The 17,654-nt window shown below is 33.0% G+C and overlaps 1 protein-coding gene across 3 annotated transcripts in view; it reads left to right on the top strand.

The window, feature by feature from the left end:
• The window catches only part of TBCK (TBC1 domain containing kinase), a 165,164-nt gene that overhangs the window by 102,897 nt on the left and 44,613 nt on the right, over window positions 1-17,654 (top strand). For all 3 annotated transcript variants that reach the window (XM_016223615.2, XM_016223616.2, XM_016223618.2), the window contains one exon: window positions 2,964-3,136. In XM_016223615.2, the coding sequence (XP_016079101.2) occupies window positions 2,964-3,136 (173 nt within the window). The remainder of the gene's footprint in view (window positions 1-2,963; window positions 3,137-17,654) is intronic.

Here is a 17,654-nt window from a genome sequence, read left to right on the forward strand (position 1 = left end):
CTGTAACTGAAGGATTTCAAAAGGACCATCAAATGCCTAGCACAGTGAAGTTGTACACGCTTATGTATGTCACTATGAAATTTCAGAACACCAGGCATCCTAAAGGTATACAGACAAGGGGGAAATCACACGCACAAAACCTCAAATCAGAATCATATCAGACTCCTCAGAAGGCGGGAATGGAGCGCTGCCTTCCCTAACTCACATTCAACCCTAGAAGGCTGTGCCTAGCCAGGGCAGAATAAACATATCTTGCTCCCTTTCTCAAAAGCTGCTGGAAAATGTGTCCCACCAAAATGATGGAGTGAATTCCCTAAAAGTAAATAATATCTTAACAAAATTAGGGTTCAGCTATAGGGGAGAGCCAGAGGGAATCAGATAGTGGTAAAGAGAGGCGGCAACAGCTGTCCACTGGAGCTAGGAAGCAATTCATAGCCATTCAGAGGAGAACAGAGGGCTTCAGGAGAGATGCCTTTTCCACCTGTTCTCGCCCAAGTGAAACACGACGTGCTTTATCACTGAAAATAGGTCACCGCTTCTGAGAAGTAGGATAGTAATGGATAAGATAAAGAAACAGATTCTGAGGCATTATTCCTACCAGAGTCACGAAGTACTTCACAGAGTTTGGAATGAACCCTGGGAAACCATCATACAGGGCACGTGCTTCCTCACAATGCGTTGTATCAAAATTACCATGCAAGAGAGAGAACAGTAGTGCCCTAGGATGAGAGATTCCTTTTTAGGAATAATTGCCTATTCAATGTATAGTTCACAAAGTACTTTTTGCATAATATTTTGATTATGATAAAGTGCTTTGGAAGGATTTTGAGATAGAGAAGTGGCATTGGGCTAAGTGAATGGAGAATGGGATATCTGCCAGTGCTAATAATCAGGGTGGACTTGCTATGGGCGCCAGTAAATGCTCAAGAGTCACCATAAACCTTTCATGGTGTTGACAGGGTGTTTTGGAGGCAGGTACAAATGACTTTTCCTTTGCCAGTGACTTAAGGACTGAACTACAACCTCTGATCTGGGCCCTTGACTTGAGCTTTTACTTAGTCACAGATGTGTCAAACCGATTTGAGCACTGCCCATGTAAAACCTGTCGTAGGAAATTATTTCCCTTTGGAGATTAAACAGTGTTAAATGGGTAAACTTTTTTAAGATGACAAAGTTTTCTCTCTTTAGCTGCAAATTTTTATCTTAGCCATATTAATTGAAAATTTTCTAAACTGAAGTGAGCATATCTGTGCTTAAATGGAATAGAGGAACCTATCTCAAACTTTGATTTTTCTTCTAGTTGATGTCTGTGCTCTTCTTTCTGTGGAATATCAAGTGGATGATATTATAGAGATTTTTTTTTAAGTACATTTAACTACATTGGCCACTGTTCAAATAAATAGACCCATTTCTAAAAGCATGTTAACTGTGGGGTTTTTTTTAGATATTATGTTAGGAATAGCATAGGGGTAATGAAATCTGACCTTTGTGTAGCCATGGAAGTAACCAGCTGTGAAGGTGGCGAGCATCACTAATAGCAGGTACAGGAATGCTTAATTGAGTAACTGTTCTTTCCAGACCTGCTGGCCACATGCAAAACCTAAGTGAATTAGGAAGTAAAAGATGTCTTATAACCCTTTAATAACTCCAGACATTTTCTACTTATAATAACACACTTAACATGTTAAATCACTTAGCTTATGTCTTAGTTTCTTCGTCTCCAGCAGAAATGAGGAGGGTTACCATACCTGTCTACAAGACTCATTGTAAGAATTAAATGAGCTAAGTGAAAGTATACACTGCCTGACACATACCAGATGCTCAGTAAGTGTGCGTTTCCCTTCTTTTCTCCAAGGGTTTTCCACCTTACAAAAAGTAGACAGCTCTAAATGCATGGCTCATGCACCATCCACAGAATCAACTTCAATGCTTATTTCCTCCTCACCTTTATATATAAGCTTCTCACTTCAGAAAGAGAAATTGGGAACTTATCTCTTTGTAATTTAAAATTGCCTAACTGAACTGACACACTTGGACTTTTGCAGAGGAATTGAGATACCTGCCATTTGCTAATGGCAGGATTATAGAAAGGGGAAAGCTAGTCCATGCTAAACTTCTTCATCCTAGTCAACTTACTGAATTTCCACTGCCGTTCTGTGATCTCTACACTTTCTTTTACTCTTCATCAGGAATAGTGATCTAAAGGGCTACAGCACCATCATAACATACAAGCAAAATCTGACATTGTAACAACTTTCCTGTATGTATTACCTCTTTCAAAGATGCTTGCATTTCAAATCTGAAAAAGAAAAGGAAATCTTCTCTGACACTTTTTTTTATTTTAATCAAGCTCATTTAATCTTTTCCACTTAAACCTTTCTGCGTTTAACTCAGGAAATTATTTTTTAAAAAGAGAAATGCTGAATTACGATTTCAATAAATTTTGCCCTGATGGTTTTAGATCTTTAATAAATAGAAATGAAACTTCTAGTACATTATACTAGAAGTCATGATGAATCAGCTTCTGAATCTTTTGCCTGCCCACTCCCAAATTCCAGCCTTTTCCCCACCCCAACCTCTATTTTACTTTGAAAAAGTGAAAATATTATCAGAATAAATGAGATAGATTCTTAAATAGAAGCTGTGTTATATCCATGATGTTTAAATAATTATATACTGGAATATACTTATATGTATATATATTGATAATACCAAACACACGTATATGCATGTATTTACATATGTAAATGTATGTGAATATGTATATGTATAATAATACAAAATACCCCCTACCACTCCAGTCATGAATATGCTAATTAATATGTACTTTTTTTTTACTGAAATCTTTTCTAATTAGCTATCATCCTAGCCATGTGTCAATATATGCAGTTAGGAAAGGTTGTGTGTTTTTCATAAACATAGCATTCCAAATTCTATATATATTTTTTCAATTTTCTCTCTAGAAATTGACATTGAACGTTGTGTGCGAGAATCAATCAACCTGTTTTGTTGGACTCCTAAAAGTGCTACTTACAGACAGCATGCTCAACCTCCAAAGCCAGCTTCTGATAACAGTGGGGTCAGAAGTTCAGCACCTTATTTCTCTGACTGTCCAGATACTCCAAAAACCGATCTGGTATGTATTTGAAGATTAATTTATGAACTCTTAAAAATCTATGTTAAAATTAATGTACTCCAGTATCATTACTGCTCCTAATAATATCACTTAGATCCTTTTAACATAGCTATTTTCTAATATATTATCTTATTCATGCAACTGTTTCATAAAACCTTTGTGTCTATTTGGTTATACAGTTAGGAAGATTATTTTGACACATTCCTTCAAGTAACAAGTTTCACTTTTTTCTATGCAATCATAGTATCTGTTTATATATCAATTTGTTATATACTGAGAGAATTACAGAAGCAAAGAAGGAACATAAAAATAAAGACTGAGAGTTGTTAATAGAATAAGAGCGTACACTCACTGATTGTTGATTGACAAAAGAAATAGCATTTTGAAAAATTATGCCATTCAGGTTTTTCAACATCATTATTCTTTCTAAACAGATGGCTTTATAAATATGTTCAACTAAACTTTCAACTATGATAATTCATATATTTCAAACATTTTGATATGACTATAATATCTTAATTATTTCCAAGAAATTGAATTTCAATTAATATAGAGAGATTTTAGATACCTTAATAAATAGGCTAGGTTCTAACTTGTAAAAAGTAACATTTTAATGATAAAACATTTTCAATTTTTTCATGTGTTTTAAACAATAGATTTTGCAGCTAGGTATTTTTGTAACTAGGTATTTTTGCAAGAATTCACAATTTCCTCCCTTTTGCACTTTCTGAGATTTTTCATGTTTCCAAATATATGAGGGAATCCAGATTTTCACATTTTACCATCATGATCATATTATATTTATTAGAGACACATATAAACATGATTCGGATTGTGGTTGAACTGGAAACAGTTTTAGTAGTTGGAGTCTCTGCCTCCAGAATATAAATGATAAAAAAAATCTACATGAATATGTGAAAAATTATAACATTTCAAAGCATCCTAAGAGATATAACTAGAATTAGAACCTATAGTAGTAAATAAATATTTGCATTGCAGTTTTCCAAAAGTGGACTAGGCCTCCCTAGGAGAGGTAAGTTCTCAAACACCAGCAGTATTCCAGCAGACAATATTACTACCATTTAATGGATTTTGGTAAAAGAACTCATGAGCTAAGAGTTGTTCTAAATGATAGCTTGAAACTTTAAATTCAATAGTTCTGTATGAAAACATATTTCGTAGTTTTCTTCTTTTCAAATGTGTTCTCTCCCTAACAGAAAAACATTAGTGCTCTTCTTCATACTAGAAAAATAGCCTTTGGCAGATGGGCAGTTTTTAGAAAACTGTAATGGCATATAATGAAGGGAGAGGTGAATAAGCATAGAAATTAATAAGATAAGGCTGAGTTTGGAGTTTGAAAAATGGACTAAAAATAAAGTTATAAAATAATAATATATGAGTACTTGGTTTCTGCTTAAAAATATATGGATTTTTTAAATATAGATATGTCATTTAATCCTCAGAAGAACATCTAATGAAGTATGATTATCTTTATTTTATAACAGGAGCATGAAACTAAACCCAGAAAGGAATTAATAATTTATACAGCTAACAAAATTGAACCCCGGGTCTTTATGTCATTACATAGGATTTTTTTAAAAATTGAAATGTAATTCACAAACCACAAATTTCACCCTCTTAAACTATAAAAATCAAAGTTGTGAATATCACCACTATCTGATTGTAGAATATTTTATCAGCCTCCCCCCAAAAAAACTCCGTATGTGTTATGTCACTCCCCACCTTTCCCCAGCCCCTACAAACCTTAATATACTTTACATCTCTATGGATGTACTTATTCTAAACATGTCATAAAAAAATGGAATCATATAATACATGGCCCGTGGCCTCTGTGACTGGCTTGCGTTGTGTGTGTTTTTCCCTCCTTCCTTTTTTCCTTCCTTCCTTCCTTTCTTCCTTTTTTTTTTCTTTTGGCTTCTCTCATTTAGTAAGATATTTTCACAGTTCACTCATGTTGTAGCATGTGTCAGTACTCCATTCCTTTTTATGGCTGAATAGTATTCCATTTTATGGATATATTAAATTTTCTCATTTCTCAGTTAATGGACATTTGGGTTATTTACATATTTTTTGCTATTATAAATAATGCTGCTGCAAACATTCATATGCAAGTATTTGATTGAGTACCTGTGTTCAGTTCTTTTAGATATATACTTCAGAGTAGATTTTCTGGCTTATGTGGTAACTCTATGTTTAACATTTTAGGGAGCTGCAAAAGTTTTCTACAAAGCATCTGCACCATTTTACATTCCTTCAGCAATGTAGGAAGGTCCCAGTTTCTCCATATCCTTGGAAACAGTAGTTGTTACTCTTTGATCATAGCCTTCTTAGTGAGTGTGAAGTGGTGTCTCATTGTGATTTTGATTAACATTTCCCTAATGATGTTGCACATGTTTTTATTTGTCTGTTAATCACTTATATGTCTTCTTTGGAGAAATGTCTATTTAAATCCTTTGCCCATTTTTTAATTGAGCTGGTTTTAATTGTTGAACTACAGAATTCTTTATATATTCTCAATACAAGTCCCTTATTAGATGTAATATTTGCACATATTTTCTCCCATTCTATGCACTATCTTTTCACTTTCTTGAAAATGTCCTTTGAAGTACATAAGTTTTTAATTTTTTCATGTCCAATTTATAGGTTGCTTTTGTCTTGCAGCTATTAAGGTTCTCTGTCTTTGACTTTTGAAAGTTTGATTATGGTATGCCTAAATGTGGATTTCTCTTAGTTTTTCATACTTGGAGTTAATTAAGCTTCTTGGATATTTAGATTAATATTTTTCATCAAATTTCAGGAGTCTTCACCCATTATTTCTTCAAATAGTCTTTCTGCCCCTTTCTCTCTCTCCTCTCCTGGGATTTGCACTAGTTGTATTTGCTAAGGTTGATGTGTCCCCAAGGGTTTTTAGGGTCTGTTCATTTTTATACATTCTTATTTATTTCTGCTTCTCAAACAGAATAATTTAAATTGATTCATCTTTATAGGTGATGATCTTTCTTTTGCCAGTTTATGTCTTCTGTTGAGCCCCTCCAGTAAACTTTTTATTTCAATTATTATACAGTTCAAGTTCAGAATTTCTATTTTATTCATTTTTATAATTTCTGTCTCTCCAATGATATTCTATATTTGGTGAGACATCATTCATTTAGTTCTTTAGACACTTTTCTTTATTTCTTGGGACATGGTTTCCTTTAGTTCTTTGAACATATTTAAACAAGCTAATTTAAAGTCTTTGTCTAGCAAGTCCAACATCTCATAGTTTTGTTGTTGTTGTTGAAACTGAACTTTTAAAAATAATAAAATATGGCAACTCTGGAATCCAGATTCTACCCACTTCCTCAGGGTTTTTGGTGGTGGTAGTGGTTGATAATATTTATTTATTTAGTGACTTTTCTGAACTAAACCTGTATAATTTGTATTCTTTGTCAAGTATTACCACTGTTTAGTTAGCTTATGATCAGAGAATTATTGGGCAGAGATTTCCTTAAGATTCTGTACTCAGTAATTCTCCCATCCTTTGATGAGGGGCTCTATGTGCATGTTGGGGCACATTTTCATCAGAAGCATGCAGTCTGTACCTCTGCCTTAGCCTTCACTTTCTATTTGCTCAGAGTCTCAAGGTCAACTAAAGGTGAGAGCTTAAGATCTCAGGTCTTTCTTGGTCATGCAAACAGTACTACATATGCATGGATAGCCTTCTAGATTCCCAGGAACATGTCAGAGCTTTTGAAGCCCCTGTGGACATTGAATTTCCCAGCTTTTAATGTTTAATTTTTATTGTCACCTTCTTGTTTGCCTCAGCTGTTATGGCTACCTCAGGCAGCTGCAATATTAAACAATTGCTGCTGACTCTTTTTAACAAAACCTTCAGAGAAAAGGCTGTCTGCATTGAGTGATCTCTAAGTCAAATAAAGACAAGCACTGTGAGGAGAGGTTTCCACGGGACTGGAAGATGAGTCAAATAATCACACTTCCCTGAGATGGTGCTTTTTGGGAGCTCTAGTCATTCTGCCCCATCCGACGGTTGCTAGACTGCTGGGTTGTCAGACTGTTGGTTTTCAAAGTGACTGTGGAGCTGAGGAGAGGGAAATGAAATTAGGGCAGATTAAAACCACACAAAGCTCCCATTCTTACTGAAATTCAGTTGTTTCTCTCAAATATGCACTCCTCGGATTGCTGCAGACCTTTATTTAATTTTCAGAGTTCCAAAAAGAGTTGGCTTTGATTATCTTTGCCAGTGTTCTCACTGTTTTTGTTTGTTTGTTTGTTTGTTTGTTTGTTTGTTTGTTTGGAGGGAGGGAGGGAGGGAGGGAGGGAGGGAGAACTTTTCTGATATCCTTACTCTTCCATTCTCACAAATGTCACCCATATTCTGCACTTTTTATCCACTAATTTTAACTCTTGAGTGAAACAAAAAAGTTGAGAAGTAGTTGATTTTAAACAGTCAGAAAGGAATATTAACAGTTCAAATAATATGAGACTTTAATTTTGTGATAAAGTTTTACTAAGAAAAGTTGCTGCTTATTTTAAATTTGAATAAATGGTTTTAAATCTTTTACTTTACACCCTCATCTAAAATAATATTTTTTTTAAGTGTAGTAGTTTGAATATCACTAAACCCAAAATCCCTTTATATATTCCTAATTATGATAAATCTAAGAACTACAGGCCAACTTGCTAAAGCTTTATGATTCAAATCAAACTTTTTTGTGTACTCTTAATTATGTATATTATCCCCATTAACAACAACACTAAGAATGGAAGAGAAAAATATATTATTTATATGAAAAACATATATTTATATTATTTATATTTATATGTTGCTATCGGAAGAATATTCAAGTTTTAGTTCACTTTTCTTTAGAGTTTATTTTATTTCTTTTTATGATATATTTCAGCCATAATAAAAAATATAATGAATAGCATGAAGAGCAATGCATTTTTTTTTCAACAATATGTTTGAATACATACTATAAAGAAAGACACTGTTCACTGTTCTAGTTGAGGGGACATAATAGTGAAAAAAAGAGTACTTGCCCTCACGTAATTTGCATTTAGTGGAAGATATACAGACTATAGCAAAAGAAGTAATAATTTGTTGTGTTAGCTGGAGGTAGGTGCCATTGAGGGAGTAAAGAATTGTAAGGGAGACAGAGAATGCCACAAAAGAGGATCAGGAGAACATCAGAGAAGAGTTGCTGTTTTACATGAGAGACTCAAAGAAGGTCTAGCTGATAAGGAGACGTTTGGGAAGCGAATCTAACAGAAGCGAGAGGTTGAGTTTTATAGCTTTCTTGAGGAAAAATGCTCCATCTTGCAAGTGCAAAGATGGTAGTGTGCTTTGTATGTTAGGGTAGCAGTGGGGAGACTGTGTACAGAATGGAATGAGTGAAGAGGAAGAAGAGGGAAGGAAAGTTAGAGAGGTATCAGTGAGACAGGTATTGGGTAACCGTAAAGACTGCGACTTCATACCAAATGGTATATGAAGCCATTGGAAGGTTTTGAGCAGAGTGGTGACATGATCTGACTTACGTGTAGAAGGGTTACTGTGGCTCCTGTGTGGGAAATAGGGACTAGGAGGGCAAAGGCAAAACAGGGAGACCGAGGGGGAGCTACAGGGGCTTGAAGCCAAGAGGTAGCAGCGCGAGCGTGATGAGATGTAGGCTGATCTGTTTTGAAAGCAGAACCAACAGATTTTACTGACTAACGGAACATGAGGTATAAAAGAGAGAGGAATCAAGGATGAATCCAAAGTGTTTGGCCCAGGCTGAGAAGGATGGTGTTTTGGTATTTTCATTTACTGATGATAGAAGACCGTAGGAGGAGTAATTAGGAAGGTGGAAATTAAGTGTTCAGTTTTGAACATGTGGATTTAGAGATTCCTATTAGATGTCCATATGAGAATAAATACATTATTTTGTTAAGTTTTATGAATAATAATTTTATGCTATTATGTTTCCTATTTGATTACTACTGTTATAATAGAAAGATTAAGATTATTGTTTATTTTAGATTTTTTTAGACTTTATTTTTCAAAGCAGTTTTAGGTTTACAGCAAAACTGAGCAGAAAATGCAGAGATTTCCTATGTACTTCCCTCCCCCAAACAGGTGGATAGCCTTCCACACTATCAGTATTTCCCACAGAGTAGTACATTTGCTAAAACCAATGAACCAACACTGACACATTGTTATAATCCAAAATCCACAATTTACATTAGGGTTCACTCTTGGTGTTGTACATTATGTATGTATCATTATAGTATATAGTCATTTCACTGCCCTAAAAATCCACTATGCTCTATCTATTCATCTCTTCCTTCCCCTCAAACACTAGGATGCAAACACTGATCTTTTTATTGATGCCATAGTTTTGACTTCTCCAGAATGTCATATAGTTGGAATCATGCAATATGTAGACTTTTCAGATTAATTTATTTTACTTAGTACTATGCATTTAAGTTTCCCCCATGTCTTTTCATTTCATGATAGCTCCTTTTTAGCAATAACTAATAATCTATTATCTGAGTGTACCACAGTTTATTTAACCACTCACCTACTGAAGATCATTTTGGTTGCTAAGTTTTAGCAATTATAAATAAAGCTGCTATTAACATCCACTTGCAGTTTTTGTGTGGACATAAGTTTTCAACTACTTTGAGTAAATAACAAGTATTTTGGAATTGTTTCTCTCTTTAAATCAATTGTAGGTTCTCTTGGATGTTTATGTAGCTGATTTAGTCAACTATATATAAATGAATGAGTTTATCTCTTTCTTTCTAGTTGCTACTTTTATTATTACATCTCACTTTTTTTTGTCTTATTGCAAAAGTAATATAAAGTAAAATTAGAAGCCATGAGAGTGGGTAGATTTGTTTATGTCTAAATATAATGAAAATGCTTCTAATTTCACCATTAAGTTTGATGTTTTTGATAAATACTCTTTACTTGGGTAATGAATGTCCCTTCTGTTTCTTTATTACTAAGAGTGTTTATCGTAAATGGTTTTTTTAAAATTTTATCAAATGCTTATTCCTTTGATAAGGATTGATTAGGATCATCTTTTTCCTTCTTTGGTAATATATTACATTATTAAAGTTTTTGATATCAAATGGTCCTTACATTCCTGAGATAAACTCTACTAGGTTACTAAAAGAAAAAATACTGACTGTATTTGATTTGCTAGTATTTCTGGTATTGAATTTTTTCATCTATGTTGATAGATGAGATAAATCTATAATTTTCTTTTCCCCTGTCCTTGTCAGTCTTTGATCATAAAATTATATTTTTCTCCCTTTTTCTGTTGTGTAATGTTTGTATAAAAGGAATGATCTGTTTCTTATAGAGTAAAACTTATCTATAAAATTATCTGTGTCCAATGTCTTTTAATCAGAGAGATATTTGATTATCTATTCTTCTTGAGTAAATTTTTATGTTTATGGATTTTTTTAATATCCATTTAATTACTATGCTTATTTTATCAAAATCTTATGTTAAAGTACTTAGTTGTCCAATTTTTATATTCTTATAATTCTTTACACAAAATATTTTTACTTTTTTTACATTTTATCTGAAATTTTGTCCGCCTTTTTCCTCCTAACACTGTTTATTTGAAGTCTTCTGTTTCAGATTTAAATATTGGTATAATAGAAAGTAGATATGAAAAAATGAATTCATGCATGCCCTATAAAAGTATATTCATTAAATTTAGGTTAATCACAATTTAGATTTATATATTATATATTCTATGCCAGGTTCTATAATAGATAAAAATGGCTTTTGTAAATTGAAACATAAACTGCACTCTGTGACTGGTAGGATGGAAGTTCGAAAACTACGAGAAGAAAAGTTTGGTTAACTTTATACGTGCATCTATCATATTTATTCCCTGAAGCAGACTATTGTAATAGAAAAAGCATGAGCTTTGAATTAGGTGGACTTGGTTTCAAATTTCAGCACTACTCCATTTTGGTTTTATCATCTTGAATAATTTATGTAACCAATTTCCGTTTGTAAAAGTGAGCCTAATTATCCTAATTCCTACCTTGCAGGGTTGTTTTAAGAATGACATATGTAAAGCACTTAATTCAGCGTCTGATACATAATAAGCACTCAAAAATGGTAATAATCATTATTCCTTTTTTAGTAGCTAAAGGTTAAATGTATCAACTTTGAAAACTACCCAAAAATTTTATGACAGTCTTTTGTATCTAGAGACTTTGTACAAAAGAAGAGATGCACTGGTCTCTTCTACCCCCCTCAGCTGTGCTGGCTTTATTACTGTCCCTTTACGTTAGAAATCACTACGGACAGTACCGGGAGTAAGGGAGAGGGAGGCTGGCTCTCCAAGAAGGAATCTTTCTGGCAGTTTTACCTCAGTAATTTTAGTTTAAGGTTTCACTTTGACCTTTATGTCTTAGTTTTAATCCTATTTTGATCTTGAAAGGACTAAAGAATTGCCAAGAGAATTATTTTATCTAGTGCCAATATCTTTCCCATCTCCTTTTCCTTAAATAGCTAAGACTCTGCTTCATAGTCCTACCACTGCTTATTAATTATAATACACACACACACATACAGTTGTATCACTGATGAATACAATGAAATGGATTTTTTAAACTGAATATATTTTGGAAAAAGACTGTGGTAAACACTGGAATTCTTTAATATGTTTCTTTGTTACAATATAATCACCCTATTAATGTTTTGAGGACTGGTGTAAGTTACATGTACACTGTGAATAAGCAAGAATTACTCAGTTCTTGATTATGAACACTAGCCTGGAATTTTATTAAATAAAGTAAATTTTATTTTATTTATATAATGTTAACTGCTTGAGTATACTGTCATAAAGTAAGCAAAACAGTAATTGAATTATCCTCAGTTTACAGCTATACTTTTCATGTGGATTAAATATGAGTTTACTATAGATACAATCTTCAGAAGTTATTTGTATACTTTAAGTTGGACTAGCTTCCAAAAGCCTAATATAAATGCCAGTCTACAGAGTTTTATCTCTGTAATAGCACCACTGCCTTCTATAGTCTGGATAGTTTAAAATAATTTTCAGGTACTCAGCTACATGATTTTATTTGTCCCTAAACAAATTTTTAAAGTATTTTTACCCCCATTTTAGAGTTGAGGAAATTCAGATGATATAACTTTTAAATTGTCATTTTATCAGTCACGTAAATGTTGTGTTTTTCCCTTGTATTCATGAAATGTGTACATCAATATACATCATATCTTGCACTACATTTACTACAGTCATAGATTTTTAAGCATTTTTTGTAATTTTCTTCTATTTTCCTAATGCACATGTTTGCTATACTCATGCAGTCGCCTACATTCCTGCTCTTAAATAAATTGAAATGTTTTTACAGTAAGGTAGAAGGGAAGACAGTTATGTTTTGCTCACAGATTATGTTGAGAGTAGGATGTACATCTAAAGGAGAGCTAAACACCATCTCCTAAAGTTATTCAGCGCAATAGATGATTCAAGAATAAAAAGTTTAGCCTTGCATCTATTTTCTTTATTGTGTATATTGTAATATCAGCATCAAATGATCTCTCCTTAAGCAATCTGGAACTTTAGGGCACTAGAGCAGATACAATTTTAGTAAAAGACAAAGACTGGAAATCCTTGTAGCTAAATATAAGATAAAATTGGTCAGCCCTATAGAAGGTAAGTAAAATAAAGAAGTTTGATAGAAAACAATATCATTTAAAATTGTTTTCCATAATGTGTATAATGTATTCTTAGCACCTACCCTTAGTCCAAAAGTAAGCTGAAAAAAAGCCAGCATAAGAAAATAGGGGTAGTTGGATTTAGTGATAAGATATCAAAAGAACTTGACTTGCTTGAGTAAAACATAAATTTTTCTCTTATAGTTCAAGTTTAGAGGAGAAAGGCAAACAAATTCCTAGAATGACATCTTAAGGAGTTCATTAAGAATTCTAAACATCCTATCAAAAGTTGCCTTTACAAATTAGACTCTGGAACAGTCAGCTGAGTTAGCCACATGGCAATATACTGTTACATAATATTGTATTTTTTTTTTTATTTTAAACTATAAAATAATGCCAAATAACATAAAAAATTATTTTTTGCATAATATATTTTTCACATTTTAAATGTCAACATAAACATACAAAGGATTAAGCATATGTAATATCAACATTGAATTATATGCATAGTGGGAGAAAAAGGTATTAGACAAATAAACATAATCTGAAATGAAATCTAAAAGAAATTTTTATTTTACTTTAGAATATATTTTATATACTCTGTATATAGGCCTACTAATAAAATACAGATAGATAGTCTTTAGAGAATTTACTTTTTTAACAGTGGAAGAAAGAAGGCATTGTTAAATACTTGACTCAAGAAGAAACAAACAGCAGCTGACTCCATTTCTCCATGGAACTTTTTATTTATTTTACTACATATTCAAAGTACTGCTGAATTTATAATATATGAAAGAGAATTCAGGAAATCATTTGGAAATTTATCATCTTGAACATGTTCAGTGGAAGCAGAGGATTTTCTTCATGGAGAGCAATAGAAGACAATTGCTTTTTTGATCACAAAAAGCAATCAAATTTTTAATGGGGCAAGGTATCACCTCTTAAAATGATAGTGAACAAAATTTGTCAGCAATAAGAAGAAGTTTCTATAGTCTTAAACATAATAGTTGATTGCAGGATAAACTAGGAGTCAATAAATTAGTTACCCAATAACTTAGGCTGACCCTGGTACTTTACATTTTGTTTTGTTCTCTGTACAGGTGGCAACCATCTTCACTAATAAACTGTTGCTGGTTATATGTGGCAAAGAATTCCTAGTTAAGTAAATAAACCACTAGGTTGAGAATAGATGGATCAGCGACATGTGTTATGTTGAAAATTAGCTTAGACTATAAGATAATTGGGATGGGGAGAGGAATGGAAAAAGTCACACACTCAAGGGAACATTAATGTTGGGGAAAAAACATACTTAGCATTAGATTAATAATTTTCTAAACTGGGGGTAATTTTTGTGATACAAGCTATGAAAGTTAATTTCAATTATTTTCTCTGCTGGTAGAAGTACAAAGTAATTTTCAATTTGTAACAAAACCTCTGTCTCTCACCACCAAAGTCTCCCTAGGGCATATGGATAATCTGTGTAATCTTCAGTATCTTTTACCAACTTCTTCCTGTCAATCTACATTTTAAAAGAGCAAACTTCATTCTTTAGTTATTCTTTAGCCTTTATTTTCAGTATGTCCATACGTGCAGATATATACCAAAGTGAGAGTGAAGCATGGTTAAGCCAAGATGAGTGGTGTTTTTCCTTGTTCTCATTCTGAGATTATTTACCAAGGTTCTGCTGTGTTCATTTAAATATATATATTCCTGTTTATTTAGATACATGTTTAAACATTAAGTGGAACTATTAGAAGGGGACTGGGCGTTATAACTTAATTCTGTGACCATTAGATTTGTGAAAAGGAGAGAAATTCTTAGAATTCTTCAGGTGAGATGCGTGGCAGTTCCTTATCAACACCACTGAATTGACAAATTAACTGCTACTGATTCAGTCTCAGCTTTAGCTTTAGTAGCAATAGAATTACATGTGTAATTTTCAATTTCAGGAAATTTATAGACATACTAAAGAAAAAGTATGTTGGAGACATAAGGTCTTTGAACCCAATCGAACTGTTGTGAATGTGGGTGCCTGTGGTTTTCCAGAGGACATTTTTATTATTAAATGTGCTGTTTTCTGTTTGGTTACATAAGCTTTTTGTCAGATTTAGACTGTTTTTGAGAGTACATAGTATTATAACAGAAAGTTACTCCATTGTACCTTTGCTATAGTGTTACATTTTTATTTTGAGATTCAAAACATCTTATAATCATTTAGCAGTCTTTACAGAATCAATTCAGTCCTTCTGTTCTTATTAAGTCTTCATAATACTACCACCTACATGTGGTGAAAAGATATTACCGTTGCTCTATGTGTAAAATACTTATTGGGCAGATGTTATTTTTAAGATATTGTTATACATCTGTACTCAGATATAAACCTTTTCAAGTGATGATGGAGCTTCACAAAACAAATATTAAAAAGAGGACATAATGCAATATTTCTCAGATCATTATTTAATCAAATTAGAAGTAGTAAAAGTAAAACAAATGCCCTCTTTTTTAACTCTTCAGAAAAGGAAAATATTTTCCTTTGAAAATTCCAAATAAAATTTCTATAATATCTAGAAAATAATATGAGAACACTACACATCAGAACCTATAGGATACAGCTAAAATAGATATTTCTCTTATCACTTTTATAATGCCTTATAGGTACAAGATATTTATTGTCTTTGTAAAGGTTTTTACTTCAACTAGCTTTTGAAAGATAGGATTTATATAAGTAAAGGGGAATCAAGCATTTGTTTTTCATCACCATGAGCAATCTCAACACCACTCTAATTAAAGATTTAGAGAATATTAAAGTAATCATGCATATTCATCTGATTTTGTTTTACTTACCCTTTCCTGTGCATACTATACTGTGCTTTGGTAAAGAGCCCATTCACTGGACTAGGTCACATTTCCTCTGCTAACGAGGGAACTTGCAACACTATGGAGTTCTACTGTTAATGTTCTGGTGTATTAAGTATGCAAGGGCCAAGATTTTATGATAACACTCAGCTCGTGACTTTGAATATTAAGTACTTAAAGCATTGAAAGAAGCTGAGCAACTGTAATTAAAATAAAGGAGTTCTTAAATACACAGACCTGAAGTTATATTTTAAATAGCTTAATGTAGTTACTCTAATCATGCATGTAATCATCTTTGAATTTACCTTTCTTGAGTTTTACAGTCTAAGCCTACCAGAGGTCCTTTCTTATTAGTGGTATCACCATATTGTAAGTGCAAGTTGTACCTAATTTTTCTTACATTTTATTTAAGTGAGTTTAGCAGTTGTATAAATATATTCCACTCTATAGTAAATATCATGGGGGAAAATATATGACTCCATATATAAAATGAGGCTACTTAAGTAGCTGAAGGAAGAGAGAGGAAAAGGTGATCAAAAGAACTTACGTTGATTTTAGTGTCCTGTATTTCAATTAATTATGAGCCCAAATACTGAGAAGAACAGTTTTAGTGGAAACTGAGTCTTTGGCAGAAATTACCTTGGCTGGTTGAGGGGACAACACACCATCAAGATTTCTGAAGTCCATCTAATGTTAAAAAGGGAATATTGCTATGAACAGTCATTTTGAAGCAGAGCTGATCCTCAGAGGAGAATATCGTTGACCTGTCGCTAAGCTAAGTCAGGGTTTATTTCTGTTAGTCAAAGAGAGAACTCCTCCAACCTGAGTAGAGCTAGTGGTAACCTGTTTCTCAAGTTAAGGAAGCAAACAGCCTGTGTTAAGTAGTCTGTCAGAATCGGACACTTCATCAAGGACCTGCTGGTTTAAAAGTATGTGGGAAAGCTATATCTCTTAACATTATATTAAGGAAAATGAAGTTTAAAAGAAATATGCTTCTTTCTTTTGAAACTTATACTACTTGTTATTCTTTAGTGTTTAATAATTTAGCCAATTATTTTCTTTACATATAACTTATCTTCTATTTATTATTTATAATAGCCTGTCATTATATTTTCATCCTTTTTGCATGAAAATGAGGTTACCAGATTATCTAATTATTAGTTAGCTATTCACACCTGAAAGTTGCATTAAACTCCCCAGACAAATTGTTGGTGACAAATATCCCCATATCTGTGAAGAAGGAATAAATGATTGCAAGAATATCACATTGTCTCAATTACACGTGAATCTAAAGACAGAGCATATCACCATTCTGCAATAGGTCTTCGTTTACATGACTAAATTATTCTATTATGTGTACACATACACACAGAGCACCTACCCTCTAGGGCACCTTATTTTATTTTTTTATCTTAGAATAAACTTTATTGAAAAAGTAATTTTTCTCCAGCATCATCCACTAACGAGGTTGCAGCTTTGACTTTTTCTTTTTTAAAAATTTATTAGGGTGAAATTGGTTAATAAGATTATACAGATTTCATGCTAAGTGAAATAAGTCAGAAAAAGTTAAGAACCACCTGATTTCACTCATATGTAGGATATAAAACTGAACGCAACAAATGAACAAACAAAAACACCTTATTTTTATGCTCACCTCACTTTATATTCTACTTTCTCCATTCTCCTGACAAAAGTCACATATGATTCTTTTCAACTGTGTTTCCAGTTGGTCTCTCTGGAACCTTCAGAACAGTTAACTGTTTTCTCTTTTTCGAACATCACTTTTCCGGGGATTGTGGTACACCCCGATTTCCTTTCTTCTGTTACCGCCACTCAGTACTGTCACTGTCTTCATCTGTCTGTCCATGTCATTACATATAGTATCCTCGGGGTTGTGTGTAGGCCGCCTTCTGTGCTCTCACAAGGCAGATCCCAGACAGCCCTACGTACTCA

This window comes from Miniopterus natalensis, chromosome 1 (assembly GCF_054644295.1).
Source record: "Miniopterus natalensis isolate mMinNat1 chromosome 1, mMinNat1.hap1, whole genome shotgun sequence".
Taxonomy (NCBI): Eukaryota; Metazoa; Chordata; class Mammalia; order Chiroptera; family Miniopteridae; genus Miniopterus; species Miniopterus natalensis.